The sequence below is a fragment of the Heptranchias perlo genome, chromosome 2, assembly GCF_035084215.1.
Source record: "Heptranchias perlo isolate sHepPer1 chromosome 2, sHepPer1.hap1, whole genome shotgun sequence".
Classification (NCBI taxonomy): domain Eukaryota; kingdom Metazoa; phylum Chordata; class Chondrichthyes; order Hexanchiformes; family Hexanchidae; genus Heptranchias; species Heptranchias perlo.
In genome coordinates this window covers 47753685-47766915 of record NC_090326.1, presented here as the reverse complement: position 1 = coordinate 47766915, position 13231 = coordinate 47753685, and the positions used below count along the sequence as shown (strand labels likewise).

Sequence of the window (13231 nt, the reverse complement as noted above, 5' to 3'; positions counted from 1 at the left end):
CAGCAGGGGTCACTATCTGGTGGATTCATTTCCCCCCCCCCGCCCCTTGCTCGGGTGCTAAGGCCAGTTGTAATGCCCCTGCTGCCACTGGCTGAAATCAGCTAATTCAGCACACCCTGGGGATCAAACACATTTTTCAGTTCCTCTTTGCTGTTCTGAAAACTGTGTGTATTTTCACCTCCACACACTGATCTGTCCTCAAAGGGAAATACCGTGTATCTGTTCGAGACCAGTATTATACTGTAATAAAGAAACAAGCAAATGTAGGGATATTTATCAAGTTCTGTATTTAAATTTCAAACACGTGTCATCAATCCTGAACATAATCTATGTAGCTCTGCAGAATGGAGGAAAGTTTAAAGATAGAGCACAGGGATAGAAACATCTTTTGCTGAGAAGGATTTCTATAAGAGGTTTGCAGAGAGTAGTTTTTGGCTGGAAGTAATTACAAGGAAGTAATCTAATCAAGGGTTTCAAATGGCATAAACCATGAGAGCGAAGCTCAAGGATTTTTGTTGTAATAGTAATTTGAATCCCTCGATTAGATTACAGTCTTAAATTCACTCTGAGTATGTATAATTATGCACTATGAACTTTATTGGAAGGGTTAATTTAGTTCTGAGTTTGTATTTGTGCCCTCAGCAGGTGTCAGTACCAGCATTGGCAGCCAGTGTATTTTATATTGTTCATGTACAATGATGTTCAAACAGCAGGATTACAATCGCAATGTCGTTATTGTAGATTTATAGAGACATAAGTTGTGGTTCATAACTGAAAAATTATATTGTTTGCTTAAATTACAAATTTAACATTGACAAGAACTCCAGCTATTTCTCTCACGCGGAAAACAGAATTATTGTGTTCACAATTTTATTTGTGTGTTTATTGAAATTCTCAGTACCGTACATTTTGAAACCTAATAATTCTACACAATTCACCACAGAAGATGTTTCAAGTTAATTGTATCTAGGATTCGTAACCAATTTAGTTCTTCCTTACCTGTCGATGTATATTGGGTGAAGATTTCTGCTGTGTGCTATTTAAAGCAAAATCATAAGTGCATTCTTTATACACTGGAATACAATTTCTCTACCAATCTCCATAGTTAATTCTTTAAGTGGTTGGTTATTCCACAGCTTATGGTAACATTGCATTTCTTGTGTAAGAAAACATGTATCACCCAATATGCTTATGACGCATGGGGTCTTTCACGCTAATTTTTTGAAAACTTTTACCTCTTAGCTATTTGACACCTCTACAACTCAGTCCAGTTGTTCTGATAATGATTTTATTATTTTATTTTTTTTAGGAAACTTGGAACTGCCGGACAGAAGCTGGGTGGCTCTGCAGTGCTTTGCCACATAAAACATGATCCTATGGATCCCAGTGGTTGTTTCACGCTGACTGCAGCCAATGTTGGAAAGTGTCAAGCCATCCTGTGCAGAGATGGCAAACCATTGCCTCTCTCAAAGCTGTACACTGTCCGCTGTGAGGAAGAATTGGAGAGGGTTAAACAGCACAAAGCTATTGTCACCGAGGTAAAATATCCAGTATCAGCTATATGAAACTAAATTACATCATGGGCAGTTTTCCAAATGTCCAAATTACTGCAAACTGTTCACAACCGATCAGTAGTTTACAATTACTTCCAGATTATATTCTTAATATGGATACATTTTGTAGTTTGTAATTAACTTTCATCTGACTAGGTTTTTAATTAGTCTGGCAGAATATGCTTTTATATATGGCAGGATCTGCTGGTTCTCTGCACAACGTAGCAGCTTTCAAGAGGCCAATTTATAAACTCTAAAATTATTCATGGAAACAATGATGTTACGAAAACTATTTTTGCACCTTGATGTGATAAAAGTATTCTCTTGTTCAATGAATGAAGGGCGACTTGTATCTCTCTAGTGTTAAAGGAGTGATGGGTCTTAATTGGCAGTGTGAGTGGTGGAATTGCTAATATTTGAAATTAACAAATAAATTCTGTTTCTTTTTAATCACGTTAAATTAGAAAACAAACTAATTACTATTCTCACTACTCTCTAAGGTTGAGCAGCTGTGGCTGTACATATCTACTCAGCCGCAGCCTGGCTCAGATTTCTGTGCAGTGGCGATCTAATGAGAGACAACGTAGACTGAATATCATATCCCTCACTTCAGCTGATCCAGAGAGAAGTACATATAGAATCATATAAAATTACTTGATGCAGAAGAAAAGCATGTGCTTTTCATAGCCCTCCTATTGGAGCTATTTCCTCTAATCCCATTTGGAAATGGCAGGAATAGTGAATTGATTTTATACTTTGATATAATTAAGTAATTGTTTTTAAAATTGTCCTCGTGAGGAATGTGGGCATGTTAAATTATATTTGAAAAACCAGGGGAAAAATGTTTGGAATTGATTTCAAAATAAACACTGGCTTGATGCCATGGATAGTGTGGTGGACTGGATTACAGTTCTTTCATTTCTTTTTTTAAACCTGGATTCTTCCTCATTTGTTCACCTTACACAGTCAAATAGGAACTGCCACCATCCCACAAGGGAAAAATTACCTGGGACAACTGTCTCTTTTTCTGCTGTGTGACAACCTTCTAGCCCTGTCCTGCATCAGACTTCAGTCTCTTCCTCCTTTTGGTGGTTAGATCTGTTGTCTCCAGCACAGAGAAAGTTTTATTAGTTTCTGTTTAGGAATTTTATCATCGTAACATAGTATAGTATCATAGTATGGTACAGCAAAGAAGGAGGCCATTTGGCTCATCGTGCCTGTGCTGGCTCTTTGAAAGAGCTGTCTAATTAGTCCCATTCCTCTGCTCTTTCCCCAGAGTCTTGTAAATTTTTTCCCTTCAAGTATTTATCCAATTCCCTTTTGAAAGTCATTATTGAATCTGCTTCCAACACCCTCTCAGGCAGTGCATTCCAGATCATTACAACTCGCTGCGTTTATAAACAAAAACTGTTTCCTCTGGTCCTTTTGGTTACTGACCCCTCTGCCACTGGAAACAGTTTCTCCTTATTTAATCCTTGTGAAAACCGTTCATGATTTTGAACACCTCTATCAAATCTCCCCTTAACGTTCTCTGCTCGAAGGAGAACAACCCCAGCTTCTCCAGTCTCTCCATAGAACTGAAGTCCCTCATCCCTGGTACCATTCTAGTAAATCTCCTCTGCACCCTCTCTAAGGCCTTAACAGCCTTCCTAAAGTGTGATGCCCAGAATTGAACACAATACTCCAGCTGAGGCCTAACCAGTGTTTTATAAAGGCTTAGCATAACTTCCTTGCTTTTGTACTCTATGCCTCTATTAATAAAGCCAAGGATCCCATATGCTTTTTCAATGGCCTTCCCAACTTGTCTTGCCACCTTCAAAGATTTGTTTACATACAGCCCCAGGTCTCTGTTCCTGTATTCCCTTTAAAATTGTACCATTTAGTTTATATTGCCTCTCCTCATTCTTTCTACCAAAATGCATCACTTAACACTTTTCTGTGTTAAATTTCAAATACCACGTGTCCGCCCATTTCATCAGTCTGTCTGTCCTCCTGAAATCTGTTACGATCCTCCACATTGTTTACTACATTTGAGTTTCGTGTCATCTGCAAACTTTGAAATTATACCCTCTATACCCAAGTCCAGGTCATTAATATATATGAGAAAGAGCAGTGGTCCGAATACTGAACCAGGGGGAACAACACTGTATACTTCCCTCCAGTCTGAAAAACAACCATTCACCACTACTCTCTGCTTTCTGTCCCTTAGCTAATTTTGTATCCGTGCTGCCATTGTACCCTTTAATCCCATGGGCTTTAATTTTGCTAACAAGTCTATTATGAGGTACTTTATCAAAGGTCTTTTGAAAGTCCATATACACATCAGCCACAGTACCCTCATCAACCCTCTCCATTACTTCATCAAAGAACTCGATCAAGTTAGTCAAACACTATTTTCCTTCAACAAATCCGTGCTGACTTTCATTTATTAGCCCATACTTTTCCAAGTGCAAATTAATTTTGTCCCGGATTATTGTCTCTACAAGTTTCCCCACTACTGACATTAGGGTGACTGGCCTGTAATTGTCAGGTTTATCCCTCTCCCCTTTTTTTGAACAGGGGTGTAACATTTGCAGTCCTCTGGCACCTCTCCCATATCTAAGGAGGATTGAAAGATTGTGACCAGAGCCTCCACAACTTCCACCTGTACTTCCCTCAGTCTCACTTTTTAGTACCTGGATGTGCAAAGGGGGAAGACTGTCAAGTGTCTCAATATTATATAGTTTCAGTATGTGCTGTTCTACCAACACCATCTTCAACCTTGGTTTTCTCAGACTTCCCTTGATCAGGTTTGCCCCGAATGATCTCAGCCCTGCGCACCTGGCTTCAGAATTCGTATAGAGTGTTAGGGATCCTTCCTGGCTGTTGATGTGTCCTTTTACCAGAAATGAGCTGATCACGTTCAGCTCCAATTCTCCTGAATGCATTTCTATCATGGCGAGTCCAAGCACCTCAGTTTCTATCTCGAGGAGTAAGAACATAAGAAATAGGAGCAGGAGTAGGCCATATGGCCTCCTGAGCCTGCACTGCCATTCAATAAGATCATGGCTGATCTTCGACCTCAACTCCACTTTCTGGCCCAATCCCCATTTCCCTTGATTCCCCCTAGTCCAAAAATCTTTCTATCTCAGCCTTGAATATACTCAATGACTGGGCATCCACAGCCCTCTGGGGTAGAGAATTCCAAAGATTCACAACCCTCTGAGTAAAGAAATTCCTCCTCATCTCAGTTTTAAATGGCCGACCCCGTATCCTGAGACTATGCCCCCTAGTTCTAGACACTCCAGCCAGGGGAAACAACCTCTCAGCATCTACCCTGTCAAGACCCCTCAGAATCTTACATGTTTCACCTCTCATTCGTCTAAACTCCATAGAGGATAGGCCGATTCTACTCAATCTCTCTTCGTGGGCCAATTCTCTCATCCCAGGAATAAATCTAGTGAACCTTCGTTGCACCGCCTCCAAGGCAAGTATATCCTTCCTTAGATAAGGAGACCAAAACTGTATGCAGTACTCCAGGTCTCACCAAAGCCCCTTACAATTGTAGTAAGACTTCCTTTCTCTTGTACTCCAACATCTTGCAATAAAGGCCAACATGCCATTTGTCTTCCTCATTGCTTGCTGTACCTGTATGCTAACTTTTTGTGTTTCTTGTACGAGGACACCCAGATCTCTCTGAACACCAATGTCATTTAATAGTTTCTTATCTTTTAAAAAATATTCTGTTTTTCTATTCTTTCTACCAAAGCGAATAACCTCACATTTCCCCACACTATATTCCATCTGCTACTTTCTTGCCCACTCACTTAACCTGTCTATATCCCTTTGCAAACACTTTGTGTCCCCCTCGCAGCTTAGTTTCCCACCTAGCTTTGTATCAACAACAAATTTGGATACATTTCACTTGGTCCCTTCATCCAAGTCATTAATATAGATTGTAAATAGCTGAGGCCCAAGCACCGATCCTTGAGGCACCCCACTAGTTACCGCCTGCCAACCTGAAAATGACCCGTTTATCCATACTCTCTGATTTCCGTCCGTTAACCAATCCTCAATACATGCTAATATATTACCCCCAACCCCATGAGCCCTTATCTTGCGTCTCAACCTTTTATGTGGCACCTTATCGAATGCCTTTTGAAGACAGTAGCTGAGCAGAGCAAGCCGTTGTCTTTCCATGCCTTCAGAAGCAGCATCCTTGCAGTGGAGATGGTGGCTGGCAGGGTGGACAGCAGGAGATGGTACAGCAACAAAAAACCTCTGCATCCTGTCCCTCCACCTGAAACAGTGACTCCGAGATACCTAGTTCAAGTGGGTGCAAGGAATTCTTTCTCCTGGTTTTCCAATTGGAGTTTATCTCATCTGGTAGAGTGTATGTACCTGTTGTGATCACCCCAGATTGATTTTTAATGATGTCAGAAACTGAATCAGCTTCAGGTTGAGTCAAGTTCTGGGGGCAACTTATATTTAAACTGTTCTTCTTTTGGGGAGGCATTTAAAACAGTTATCTTTCTCCTGTTGGTCAAAGTGCTACAGGGAAGCAGAAAAGGATTTTTTTAAATGTTTGCCTGTATTAGTTAATTATCTTTTTGTTTTCCTAGGTTAACAAATTGTAGGTTAGACAACACATTGACTTTGTGCTGTGGCCTCTGATTAGGTTAGCATGCAGAGGATTCCTTGAACGTAATCCGTAGGGTATCTTTCTAGAACAATCTGTATGAGATGGCCTAAAGGTTCCAGTTGTGAGACTTCCACCTCCTGTTTAGGCATTACTTTGGCATACTCTTGTTTTCATGAGAAGATTGACGAATGGAGGTGAACGCTGGATTATCAGCCACATCTATAGTCGGTAATCCACTATGCGGCACCGACCTCTTTATTCCCCGCTGCCCCCGTCCAAAGAAACATAATTCACCAAAAAAATTATTTGATTTGGAAATTCTCCTTTTTAAACAGTCCGATTTTTCAATGTATTTTTGCTGATAATTTCCCAAATATTCATTTGTGTCCAAATTTAGGAGATAAACAACTGCAGTTATGATTTAGCTGTGTTTTTTTTGTGTTTTTGTCGTGGCTGCTGCAAAATACTTAATTTTATTAATGTCAATCTGTGTAATTTCTACACCTGTTTTATCTGCCATTTACATTCTTGCTCTGAAATTAAAATTTTTATCTTTTTATTACAGGACAATAAAGTCAATGGGGTGACTGATTCTACAAGGATTTTGGGCTACACGTTCCTCCATCCATATGTTGTGCCTCGGCCTCATGTTCAATCTGTTACCCTCACACCACAAGACGAGTTCTTCATTCTGGGCAGTAAGGGTCTCTGGGACAGCATCTCCTATGTGGAAGCTGTGGAATGTGTGAGAAATGTGCCTGATGCCCTGGCTGCTGCCAAGAAGCTCTGTAGTCTGGCCCAAAGCTACGGGTGCAATGAAAGCATCAGCGCAGTGGTTGTCCAGCTGAACGTTAGCGAGGACTGCTTCTGCTGTTGCGACATGAATGGCGTACCACCTCCAAGCCCGGGCATTTTCCCTCCATCAGTAAACGTGGTTATAAAGGACAGACCAGTAGATACCTTGGGGATGCCATCTTCCAGCAGCGGTGTTGCCTCCGAGATCAGCAGTGAAATCTCCACCTCTGAGATGAGCAGCGAAGTGGGTTCGACGGCCTCCGATGAGCCTCCCCAGGTCACGATGAACGACGGAGGCCCCCTCTTCCATGGCGAGCAGCGTTGTATGCTGCACCCAGTATGCCTGACAAACTCGTTCCAGCGACAGCTCTCAAGCGCCACTTTCTCCAGTGCGTTTTCAGACAACGGACTGGACAGCGAAGACGAAGAGCCCATTGAGGGTGTATTTTCCAATGGCAGCAGAGTGGAAGTTGAGGTTGACATTCACTGCATTCAGGTGAAGGAAAAAATGTCTTTGCATTCAACTTCTGAAGCATGTGACGAAGGAATAGTTATCAGCGCAAACGAAGATGAAAACTCTGAAAAAATGCTCCTCCTTAAAGTTCGCGGTGAAAATGACTGGCTAGGAAATGAGAAGAACAAGTTTGAATACTCCACGACAGGGACTATTGGTAGGAGGCGCGGAAATGGTTCTGTTGCACCCTCGGAGAAGAGCCACAACTTGATTGAGGTGGCAGCTGATGCTCCAATGAAAAAGAGTGGCGGTTACTTTGCTGCCCCTGCTCAGCCTGACCCAGACGATCAATTCATAATTCCCCCGGAACTGGAGGAAGAAGTGAAGGAGATAATGAAACAACACCAGGAGCAACAGCAACGCCAGTATCAACTGGACCAGCTTCCAGACTGCTACGATACACCTCTATGACCAGGAGGAAAACAATTACTTTTAATGAACTTGAGCCTTACTCGCTCAAGGAGCTGTACTTTTAAATTGAGACTGTTCCGATTTCAAGAGATTTTGTCCCACTTTCTAAACCCTTACCTCCCCTCCCCTTGTCAATTACACACACTGATGTGCAGCCATTTTTTAAATCATCTCTACTTCTGTTGTTATTGATTAACCAATTGAGATACAAATAACAGATTAACATCAGTTTTCCTATAGCATATCATTTGTACAAGATGAGGACACATTTAGTATTTTGCGAGCAGTCATTTTTCTTAAACTATTGAGCATTTGTTTTAAAAACAGAAAAGCATAAGTATTATGAATGATTGATTCTAGTTAATGCTATAAATATGGTATTTCTAAAATCATGGCTTTTTAAAGCGAAAGTCATAGAAATTTGTAGACTTTAAAGACTAACTCCTAGGAGTTGCAAACTCGTTAATGTGACATAGTCACTGAGATTTACTAATCTTCTCTGAGAGAACAGCTGATTCACAAATTATTTGTAAATAGTTTAAATGTTGTATAGTGATGCATAAACACAATGTTCCACCTGCAGTCCTGTATCTGGAAAAGAATAAAGAAAAGGGGCTTTTTTAAATTTCCCCGCATTGCAACTTTAAGAAGGTAATGAGTGACTGGATGTCGGTGTGATTACTACCTGGCCATGGTTTTTCTTTTAAGGATCCCCTTTGTTTTTTGTCAGCTGGCTAGTTTTCACACTTGAATATCTGCTCTTCCATTTCTTCTGCTGCTCACCAGCACAATTGTACCGATGTTGTTACAAGGAAAAAAAATTATATACAAAGGACTCGTGAACAGATATGTTAATACATTTTTGTTTAAAATAAATCTACAATTTAAATAAACCTGTATGGTTGATTGCAATGAGAAGTAAAACCCATTTGAGACTGTTACCTGTCATAAATGGGAGACTGGGTTAGCAGTCCCAACTTAGCTGCTAGCAGGTAAAGGTGGATGGTTCAAAACTGCTTGTAATTCAGCACATGCTACAATGATGGTTGGTGTGGGAAATTGAAGGTTAGGTATGAAATGAATCTTCCAAGCCTTGCTATGGTGCATTGTTAAACATTGATTGCAGAGAGAGCTTTATTCTGTATCTAATGAAACCTGACCTAGATGTGCTTAATTCTAACACCGGATGCCTAGGATGGAAAAATATTTAATACCCTAGCACTGACATCACTCATTTTGGTCAGCACAACATTTTTCATGGAGAAAAGTTCTAAAAGAAACTGAAAAGTTTCAAACTTAAAACACAACATGGGTGTACAAGATTTATGGATCACGACTATGCATTCCACATACTTGACAACCTAGGAAACTAGCAAATGCTGCCATAACCTCAAAAAAAAAGCTGACAACTCAAAAGTGGCCTAAATTATAAGCATATGCATGTGAATGTAATGCACAAAGTGCAGTGAGACACAGGTTTGTAACTAAAGCTGTAGTATACCCACCATTACTTCAAGAGGGGAAAAAAACATAAGTACTTGAAAGTCCCCCTATAATCATGCTGCATTCTCCCTCCTTCTTCCTCCCCTCCCCCCTCTCCAGTTCAGATGATGTGGGCACTTTGCTTATGTTCTTCACCCAGCACCCCTTATCCCCTCCCACAAAATCACTACGTTTGGCTTCTTCCCTCTTTTTTTCCCCACGCCCAATGCATATTCCCCAATCCCTCCTCCAAAGCACAGCTCCCTGATCTCTTCTGCCCTACTCTCTCCTCACCAAACACTGAGCCAGTTTGTAGCAACAGAAATTACAAGGCAGGAGTTTGGCAGCAGTGCTGGGGTGGGGGTGGGGAGAAGATGAAGGCTGGTCTAAGCTGATATTTGTCCACAGCCATTGACCCTGCCCCCCCCCCCCCCCCACCCCATGTCAAGCACAAACAGTTGGTATGTATAAATTGTCTAGGAATTCTAATAAGGAGAGTATCACTTACAATTATTGAGTGTTGACTGGATAGACTATATACTGAGCGCCATGGGAGGGACTCTATACAAAAGTTATTCACGAACTTACGAAGATGGGATTTTCTGGAGTAAAGGCCAGGACACAACCACAAATAGGAGATGGGAACTTTTCTTTAACCGCCTGTGTCACGCATCCAGGCCTTTGTATAATACCATCTTATCATGATGCCAACTTCATGCTCTGCAATGTCAGATACAGCTCAGTTAAATGGCAAAAAATTATTAAGCAGTGAGCAGGTTGGGAGGATATTGTTTTCCTTCGGTCCCATCAGAGGTGGCTAAATTCCAACTAGAATAGGTGACAGGACCGAAGAAAACATCAAGGGTAAGAAAAGACCATTCAGCCCATCAAGCTCATCAGACTAGTATTTCAATTCACCCATCTTGAACTCGCCTAACATCTTTGGATCCACTAGTTGATTTGGTGGATCATTCCAAAGATTTATGACCTTTTGAGTAAAAACATTTTTTCTAAAATTATTTTAAATTTACTTTTCATATTTAAATTTATGTTCTACTAGCCTGCTTAATCAGTATGGACAGAATGCATGATTTTATGATGTGGGCAACAGAGGCCTCTATTAGTGCCATTAACTACTTCCATAAGCAGACCTTGCGTCCCCTGAGATCCAGACTATGTCTTTACCAGCTCAACATCTAAGTAAACAACAGCAAGACTCAGGGATTGAATGAGGAACCCTTGCCACTGTATGCCAGCTTACTGGAATGTGCCACATGTTGCCATGTGATTTTTCTCATCTTTGGTAGGTGGATTTAATATACACTGTCGGATCGAGGCACAGACTATAAGCCAACAGACTATTTATTTAACATATACCTGTTAAATGATCAGAATTCAGTGCAGAACAGCTTACGTTACAGCAAATACAAACTTTATTATCCTTAATGTATCTAAATAATAAAGGTTCTTCCCCTGAGCTACCTCTCAAATACATTGAACTTTGAAATGGATGTTCACTTCTTAGGTGATGAAGCACTACCCCAGCCCAATTTCTCTGCTGGCTGCGAATTGTAGCCTGATGTCAGAAGTAAACTCACCAACAGAAGTATTGTCCCAAATCCTTTGAAGGTGTGCTGAAACAAAGTCCGTTAACAAAGAGCTGCTTTTCCCTTGATCACATTTAGTCGGCAGCCATTCTTTGTCAATTACCTAGGATGTTTGTTCTCCCTGCTCAGTTAGAAATATTTGTTGTAGTTGAAACTTAACGCTTGATCCATCCAGCCAAAGGTACTATAAAACATGTACAACCCCACTAGCTTTGCATTCGTAGAATTACATAGAATCCACAGTACAGGAACAGGCCATTCGGCCCACCTGGTCTATGCCACTGTTACACTCCACATGAGCCTCCTCCCACTCTTAATTACCTCTTTCCACCCTGCCCCCATATCTCTCTTTTCCTTTCTCCCATCAAGCCTTTGCTTAAATGTGTCAATACTATCTGCTTCAACCACTCTATGTGACAGTGAGTTCCACATTCTCACCATTCTGTGTATATAAAAAAAATTCCTCCTAAATTCTTTGATTTGTTAGTGGTTATCTTTATGCGCCCTTGTTCTGGACTCTCACACAGGTGTAAAAAGTTTCTCCATGTCCAACCCATCAAACCCCTTCATAATTTTAAAGACTTCGACCAGGTCTCCTCTTAATCTTTTTTTTCAGCCTGCTCAATCTTTCCAGATAGTTACATCCTCTCAAATCTGGTACATCCTTTTAAATCTTTTCTGCATTCAGTTGACATTAGCATATCAAAACCACCTTAGTTTGACATATTAATTGACCTTTGCCTGCCTGAATGAAATGTATATTTTCTGCACCTTGCAGAAACAGAGCCCAGAAACTATGATTAACCTTGGACTGTGATTTGGATTGCTCAATACTAATCAATCTACTACATTGTACTGATTAGTAATGAGCAATCCAATACAGACAAAAATACATTTTTATCACAGCCTCCAGTGTGTTTCTGTGTCCTTCTACTTCGTAAATTGTAGCAATGTCCATACCCCCTGGCTGTCCAATGTGTTTTGAGTTGTCATTCAGACTGCTCGCTTGTATCCATATTAAATAGCTGCTGCTGGGTCTCTTGGCTGCATAGGTCAACAAGTTTATTTGGTGTATCTGCTCTGATCACTCCACCTCCCTCTCCCCTCCTAAATCATGGCAGAGTCCCCCTGCTCCTTGCCTTACACCACTTACAACATGATCCCACCACCAACTCCCTCTCCTCTCCACTTTCTGGAGAGACCATTCCTCCATTACATCCTTGTTGACTTTTCCACCAATCACTTCCAGCTGCCCTTCCCTGGGCATCTTCCATTGTAAATGCAGGAGGTGTAACACCTGCCCATTCACCTCCTCCCACACAGTTGTCCAGCACTCCAAACACACCACCTGCACGAGGTAGCAATTTGCATGCACTGCCTCTAATCTCATATACTGTACTCACTATTCAGTGCAGTCTCCTGTACATTGGGGAAACAAACAAAGATTAAGTGACCGATTTGCCAAACACCTCCATCTTGTCTGCAACTTGATCTGAGCTACCTGTGACTCCCCACTTTAATTCCCCCCCCCCTCCCCCTCCCACTCTGACTCCTTTGTCTTGGCCTTGTGCAATGAAGCTCAACGCAAGCTTCAAGAATAATATCTCATCTTTTTCCTAGGCATCCTCTGGTCTGAACACTGACTTCAAACTTTAGCTATATCCTCATTTTCAAATCTGTTTGATAAATTCATACCTCGCCCCCAAGTTGGCCACCTCTCCAATTTTCTTGCATTTCCTCTAGCGACCACTTTATAGCTATTTACGTACCTTTTAAGGGTAATTTTATCTTTTGTCACCGGGTGAAAAATGGACAAAAACGAATCAGCCGCCTGTTTTATACCCCGCCCATTGACCTCAATGGAAAAGAAAATCAGGTGGGGAGTGAACTGGGCGGCCGATTGGCTATCGCTCGTTTTTTGCCCAGCAATTAAAAGTTAAAGTTCCCCCCTTGTTTCTTTACTGTCTTAATGCTTATATCCATTACTTGACTCAGATGATCTGTTATATATACATACATGTGTGTGTATATGGATATATATTTCTCCTCTTTTACTCATTCTATTAGTATGCCTGTCTGACTCTTCAGAACTGAAAAACAAGAGTCAGAAGGGTCCACGGCTGAAATGTTAAAAACTTGTCTGTTCTCTCTTCAGATGCTGACTGACTGTATGTTTCCAGCACTTTCTGTTTTTATAATCTGGTGAGTAGGCCTCTGGTTTGATTCCAGATCTATGCTGAGTTTGCTG

General features: G+C 41.1%; 1 protein-coding gene across 1 annotated transcript in view; it reads left to right on the top strand.

Annotated features, from left to right (window-relative positions):
* The window catches only part of LOC137338850 (PH domain leucine-rich repeat-containing protein phosphatase 1-like), a 183709-nt gene extending 174922 nt beyond the window's left edge, over window positions 1-8787 (top strand). The window contains exons 16-17 of the mRNA XM_068001849.1: window positions 1310-1538; window positions 6740-8787. Of these exons, the coding sequence (XP_067857950.1) occupies window positions 1310-1538; window positions 6740-7894 (1384 nt within the window). The 3' untranslated portion in view covers window positions 7895-8787. The remainder of the gene's footprint in view (window positions 1-1309; window positions 1539-6739) is intronic.
* The last annotated feature ends 4444 nt before the right edge of the window (window positions 8788-13231 follow it).